The sequence below is a fragment of the Penaeus vannamei genome, chromosome 27 (genome assembly GCF_042767895.1).
Source record: "Penaeus vannamei isolate JL-2024 chromosome 27, ASM4276789v1, whole genome shotgun sequence".
NCBI lineage: Eukaryota > Metazoa > Arthropoda > Malacostraca > Decapoda > Penaeidae > Penaeus > Penaeus vannamei.
The window spans coordinates 7,213,670-7,221,169 of record NC_091575.1 but is presented as its reverse complement, the minus strand read 5'-3'; the positions used below and the strand labels follow the sequence as shown (position 1 = coordinate 7,221,169).

Here is a 7,500-nt window from a genome sequence, read left to right as displayed (position 1 = left end):
GAATGTGTATGTGCGCGCGTACGTGTGTGAGGGCATTGGATGCAGACATATTTGTTAACGAGTCCTGAAATGGGTCGGTAGATGATATCACGTTGAAGATAAATGTGTGATATGAGATTTGTTTCAGAACAAAAAACATGATTTACGACTTTTTATCAGTCGAGTATAACCAGATATATCTCAACAAGGAAGGCTATGTGTGGTCAATATTTTATGTCGTTTCAGACACAAGTCTTGTTGAGTAAAATATTGATGCCATGAATGGGAGAGGTCCTTCAGGAATTCAATATACTGATATAATCTCTCACTGACGCCTGAAACCAACATAAAATAGTTACAGTACACAATATGAAAAGCTTTTAGCTCATATTGATCTATTTTCGATGTGGATGAGTCTTTCTCTCTCTTTCTCTTGTTCTCCTCTCCTTTGTGTTCTTCCTCTTTCTCTCTCTCCCTCTACCTACCTATCTATCTATCTATCTTCTATTTTCTCTTGTACACTTTCTCCTTATCTCTTTTCATCTACTCCCTCTTGCTTCTCTTCTCGGCTACTTTCATTTCTTGCTCTCTTTTCCTTCTCTCTCTCTCTCTCTCTCCCTCTCTCTCTATTTCTGTCTTTCTCTCTCTCACTCTCTCCCTCTCTCTCTATATATATATATATATATATATATATATATATATATATATATATATATATATATATATATATTATATAAATATATATATATATATATATATATATATATATATATATATATATATATATATATAATACACACACACACACACACACACACACACACACACAGACACACACACACACACACACACACACACACACACACACATATATATATATATATATATATATATATATATATATATATATATATATACATATATATATATATATATATATATATATATATATATATATATATATACATATATACATATATATATATATATATATATATATATATATATATATATATATATATATATATATATATATATATATATATATATACATGTATATAAATAATATCTTCCCACGTACCCACAACCTAACTCGCATGTGTTCCGTGTCAAAATGACCTACTCCTAACATCCACAGACATTTCAGTCTGACCTTCTATAGCATTTTGTTGGCCCCACTCAATATCCCGTTTCTTGCGGCCCAACTCGGTCTCCTATCCCTCCCCACCTCTTTTCCCCACCCCTGTTTCCCATCGTTCATCCTCCCTATCCTCGCCACCACAGCCCCCCCCCCGCCCCAACCCTTCCTCTCTTCGCCTATCATCTCACCCTCAACCCCACCCCCCCATCCTCCACTTCCAATCCCCATCCCCATCCTCCACTTTAATCACCCCCCACCACCTAAACACTCCCCCACCCCTTTCCTCCACCTCCCTCCCTCCACTCCCCCACCCCCTATCCTACACCTCCACCCCCTACTGCCCCACCCCCTCCTCTCCTCCTCCCACACCCCCACCTCCCCAAGGGGTCACCCAGCCGCTGAATCAGGTGACTCCCCACTAGTTTATAAACCATGACGATCCGCTTAACTCTCCTGTTAGTTTCGGTTTAAAAACTTTACCCTTATTATCCCGTTCGGCTGAGGTCAGACCACTCGCCGAATCGAAGGGAGATCAGGCTTAAATAAAGTGATAAGCCCGTGTTTTGTGCGCCGGGATCGGGGGAAAAAACAACATAATTACGGCTTTTTATGCATGGCGTTTGGGTATTTTGGAGTTATTTTAGATTAATGAAGGCTATTACTGCCTTCTTTTTTTTTGCTCTAAATTCTGACAAAAACATCATGAGGAATTAACTTCTGGGAGATTAAGCCTATATTTTGACGTCATCTCAGTTTTCTTTTTTTTATCATATCATTTATCTTTTTTTTCTTTTCTTTCCTCTTCATATCAAACATTTAATTTTGTTCTATACCCTTATCTAGCACTTGTTTCTTTTGATTCATACTAGCGTATTTGTAAATAGAATCTCTTATCCTCTGTTTTTCCTATTCATTTTTCATCACTTTTTTAAATATTTTTTTTACGTTAATTTCTCTTTTTACTTGCAATTTTCAATCATTTCTACGGATTAACTGCAACATTTTTGTGTGACTTTTTATGAATGATACATAACAGGGAAAATAATTTGTTATATTTTTAGGGTTTCATTTCAACAGTAAGTTATCGAATAACAGTTTACTTGATTACAATCTTACAGTGTTATGTTGAAGAAATATAAAACAACTGTGAAGTATAAGAAAAACATTTAAAAAAAGACTATGCTAGAGTATAGCAAGTTTATAAAAAATGAGGATAGAAATACAGTGTGGTTTCAAGTGAAAAACAGGATTAATCTGAAGCGCTAAAGGCAGCCTTACTAAAATGATTATTGCTCAGTCAGATAATTCACTGGGAGGAATATTTTTTTCAACTCGAAAACATTCAAAACAAGATTATATATTTTTTTCTGCTTTGTATTGATTTGCTTTTAGAGCTAGCCCAGATGAGTTGCATTATAGCAATAAAAGTACAAATCGAATCTGCTTTGTAAAGTTCTTCAATTCATGTAGTAACTCCAATTAGTTTTTTCAGATATTTTTTTATGTGTGTAGCATAACTCCTTGAATGATAGTTATGCGCTATTTCAGACAATTTCCTTTTCCCTTCAGCCCCTGACAACGCCCTAGGTTCCCTCGGTTAAAGTGTACATCCGGTGAGATACTAATTCACTTTTACTTTCATCGGTAAATAAACTTGGAAAACAATAAAATCTGAAACATTTACTGCAGCAAAATATTTCTTCGTCCACGATAACAGCAAGGGTTACATTCCGCCATTCAGCTTGGAAGGCGCAGCGCACTCGGCTCACAACAGCGGCACGGCCCGGAGCTGAATGACCCGCGCAGAGAGTGGGGGGGAAGGAGCCACTCCGCCCCAGGCACTTCCACTTACCAGTGCCACATTGACGGGCAGTAGTGTTCCATGGCCGAAGTTAAGCAGCGCCTTTTCCGCCATCCGACTCCTGCGAATATATATTTCCATTTCATATTCTAACTGCATTTGGAAAGCGATGGAAATGTCCCCTGTATGAATTGGGCGCCCGGTTGCGTTGGCCGGACAATGAGCTCGTTTTCAGTCACTTTTATTGAAAGGTAGACTAATAAAAACAACAGTTTCACATGCAAATCCTTAACCGAAAGCAATTTTCAACGTCGGTGAGCTCTGTGATTCTCAGTTTATTGAAGTTCGGTTGCACGGAGGGTATTTTGAGAGGTTTTGGGGAAATGGTTTCGGAGATAAGACATTTTTCTCGGCGGGGTCGTTAAAAGGTGTCGGGTTAACACGATCTGCAGAGTGTTGTTTTGATCTGAGGGATACGAGGCTGCCCGAGTTGCTAGTGCTGTCGGGTACGTGCTGTGTTGCAGCAGCGCGGATATAACACTGCTGTTATTGCCGTTCCAGATACTGGTACTGCTGGTTTGTTCAGTTCAGTGAGATTTCCTTTTTTTACTCTTTGGGTTAGCAATAACAATATTAGTGGGTTGTTTTTGATGTTGGCATACCATGTATTTACTGAAAACATATTTATTGATATTCTCGCTCTCTCTCTCTTTTTCTCTCTTTCTTTCTCCCCCTCTCTCTCCATCTATATATTTCTATCTCCCCCTTTCTCACGCACTTTCTTTATTGTAGATAACATAAATGTATATGTAGCATAATCATATCTGCTTGTCTAATCATTCCCTCGTATGATTTGTCTCATCAATTTCAATCTACGATTAACCAGTATTTTGTACATTCTTCCCTCCCTCTCTCCCTTTTTATCGTGCTCTTTCTCTTTCCCTTTCAGTCTCCCTCCCTTCGCCAGCATTCTTTACCCTTTTTGTTTCCTCTGCCTCACACCCTCTCCCTCGGACACAGCAAAACGCAAAGAATAAGACTGCGAGAGTGAGCAATTTATTCGGCGAAACGATGACATCTATCGTGAAAATGCGCGGTAAATCACGCTGTGGCAACCCCCTTTAACGACGCGATCTGGAAGGAGAGGAGCGGGGGGAGGGGGAGGGATGGGTAGGGGGGAAGGGAGCCATACGGAAAGGGGAATAAGGGGGGAAGATAAACGGGGTAGGACGGAGGAGAAAAGGACGAGGGGGAATGAGGAGAGCGATTGAAGAGGTAGGCGAGATGGAAAGGCAGAGGAGAGAGAGGAAAAAAAGGGGTAAGACGTGGGAGAGAGAGAAGAGGAAGGAGGGAGGAGGACAGAAGGATAGAAGACTGGGAAGGAGAGGAGGCAAGGGAGGAGAAAGGAACGGAGAGGAAAGGACCGGAAGGGAGAGGGGAGAGTAGCATAGGGACGGGAAGGAGAGAAGGGTGGAGGAATAGGGAGGAGAGAGGAGGATGGAAGGGAAAACCCAGGGGGGGGGGTAGAGGAAGAAGAGGAGGAGGAAGGAGACAGGGGATGAGTAAGATGAGAAAGAGGGAGGGGGAGGACATAGGGGGTGGAGGAATAGGAAGAAAAAGGAGTGGATAGAGAAGGAAGACAGAAAGAGAGTGAAATGAGAGAAAGTGGGGCAGGGAAGGAGGAAATCTGAGAGACACCGGAATGGAGAGAAGATGAGAGCGGGGGAATGGGGGAGGCGAGGCGGGGGAGGGGGGGGCGTGGGCGGGGGGAGCGGGGGAATTGGGGGGGATGGCGAGCTTTAAGGAGGGGAAAATAAAACGTAAAGGCGCTTTTGAGCACAAATATCTCTTTTACTCATATATTTGGCCTTATGCTGCGCTGGGCCGTTGGGAGGGACAAGCTCAGAGAGAATGACACTCATGTGTGAAATAGAAAGCGATGGCTTCCTTTATACGTTCTACTACAAGAAAATAACCGAGTGATGGATAAAGGGATGAATAGAGGGAGGGATAAGCAACGCTTTATAAGGAAACAGGGAATGAATAAAGGTGAATAAGGGAAACAAAAACAGGTAGATGGAAGTAAAGCCCAATACGAATGAATAACGAACTATTGCATAAATGAAGTTTATTGAGCAAAATGGGAAAATAAAACTAGAATGATATTAATAAATCCGGGATCTGGACTGAAGAACCTCCCGCTGAGCCGCAAAGATCGTGGATAATCCGATTGGACATTAACGTTTCCAGCGCGCCGGCCTCGGGGCTCCTCTGATCCCGAAAGATAATCTCTGTTATCGCCCAAACTTTAATTTGATCACTCGCCAGCACCACCTGTCTCGCCGATCCGTTTCGTTCGGGATCAATACCGAGGCTCTCACTAAAATCTTTATTGCGGTAATAGTGTCACCGTCAGCGGAGCAACTCTCGTTTTCAAAATGACGTAAGGCAAGTGTTCATTATCATGAACTTCATATCAGCGATACCTTGTAAATCTGGATGAAGAATCAACAATATAGTCAAACTTTAATTAATGAGGCAATGAGAGGGCGCTGGGGTTATTCCCTTCCTCGTGAACAACTTAGATAAATCGATGATAAAGGGCGTTCAAAGTTACTCATTAAAACCCCTTTTCAACATTACTGCAACATTCACAAGGCATTCTCTCCACTCTCCCCGCTCTGACGTCACTCTTGGCGCCATCGCAACTCTAGAATTTGCTTTTATCAATCTAAGAGGCCGCCGTCAATACCACAAAGAGTATTACCACAATCACTATTTATCACCATTACCGCTGACACCTGGATTATGATTCCTGAGCCACTGCCATTTCACAGTCTTGACCATTATCATCCAGGTATCATCATGATTACTATGATATTGTTCCAGCTGATAACTTATGATATTGTTCCATCGCTTCCACAGTCGGCCATTCTCATCAACGAATAGAGCATAGTTGTCTCACTGTTATTCATCATGAAAACAAAATCAGGAACATGTTTTTATCATAAAAATGGACTCATTTCCTCTCAAATAATGATCATCGTCAAAGGAAATACTCGAAGCATTTCCGTGATTCATCAGCATCAACCTAAAAAAAACACACAAACAATTATCAAATAAAGTAGATAAATAAGTGAATAAATAAAGTAGATAAATAATTGAATAAATAAAGTAGATAAATAAGTGAATGAATAAGTTCGAAAAATAATGAAATAAACAAGGAAGTAAGCTAGTAAATAAATGAAATGAACAAGGAAGTAAACTAATAAATAAATGAATAGGGAAGTAGATAAACAAATGAACAAATACACAAATAAATAAATAAATAGATTAATAGAGAGATAGATAGATAGATGAGTCAATAAATATAGATAGATGAATAGATAAATAAGTAGATAAAGAACATAGATAGGTAGATAGATAGATAAATTGATAATTAAATCAATGAATAGCATATTCTTGTTCATGGCATGTTGATCATCACCCCAAAGGCCCTCTTAGACCCCTTCGCGAGCTCCTCCCGATCGGCCGCGTCGTCGCCACGCTCGGCGAGACAGCGAGGCGCCAGCGTACCGGTTAACCGCAAGTAAATACCGATTCACGGGGCTGTTTGTTAGTTAGTTCGCCCTTTCGCATTTTTCCTCCCTTTTCTGTTTGCTCGCTTTGGCATGTGTCCTTGTTTGCAAATATGTCGATTTGCTTGAATAAATGTTTGGTCTGTGTGTGCGAAAGTTTGGTCCAACTTTTGGGTTCTGTGTGCGGGTGAGTGCGCGCGGCCGTCGGTGGCGTCTATTCATATTCATGCGTTTGTGAATATTGCTTTTTGGTGTGTTTTTTGGTTGAGGTTTTGATGCGATGGTCATTGGTTTGTTACGTATATACTTTTTACTTTCTTTGTTTTTAAATTACCTTCTGTGTAGCTATTTTGATGTGAAAAAATTGGTCGTTATACATGGTTTTACTTATTCTTTTTCGTTCTTTTTTTTTGTCTTTGAGTTGCTGCAATAAATATTGAGTTTAAAAAAAATATCTAAGAAGATGCATAGGGTGAGTCCCAAAACAAATGTACCCCCCCCCCAAAAAAAAAAAAAAAAAAAAATGTCGGGGAAGGTGAGTGAATGAGTCATTAATTAGTACTCGGTAATAATGTACTCACCTGCACTTGGTCGGTGTGGTCCGCTACTGGAAGCACGGAGAAGTTGAAGGTGTGAGTGGGCGGAGGGCAGCCCTCGCCTCGGCAACCTGAAGCAAGGAAAAAGACGGTGATGTGAGGATGTTAAGTCTCTAAAATTCATCTCTATCTATCCATCTATCTCTCTCTCTCTCTATCTATCTTTCAATCTCTCTCTCCCCCCCTCTCTCTCTCTCTCTCTCTCTCTCTCTCTCTCTCTCTCTCTCTCTCTCTCTCTCTCTCTCTCTCTCTCTCTCTCTCTCTCTCTCTCAAACACACATACGCGTGCCCCTATAACACTCAAATACAATCAGTTATATAATACACACACACACACACACACACACACACACACACACACACACACACACACACACACACACACACACACACACACACACACAG

General features: G+C 40.7%; 1 protein-coding gene across 1 annotated transcript in view; it reads right to left on the bottom strand.

Moving 5' to 3' along the window:
- The window catches only part of LOC138866770 (locomotion-related protein Hikaru genki-like), a 260,741-nt gene that overhangs the window by 234,300 nt on the left and 18,941 nt on the right, over positions 1-7,500 (bottom strand). The window contains exon 2 of the mRNA XM_070140501.1: positions 7,081-7,166. Coding sequence (XP_069996602.1) covers positions 7,081-7,166 — 86 coding nt within the window. The remainder of the gene's footprint in view (positions 1-7,080; positions 7,167-7,500) is intronic.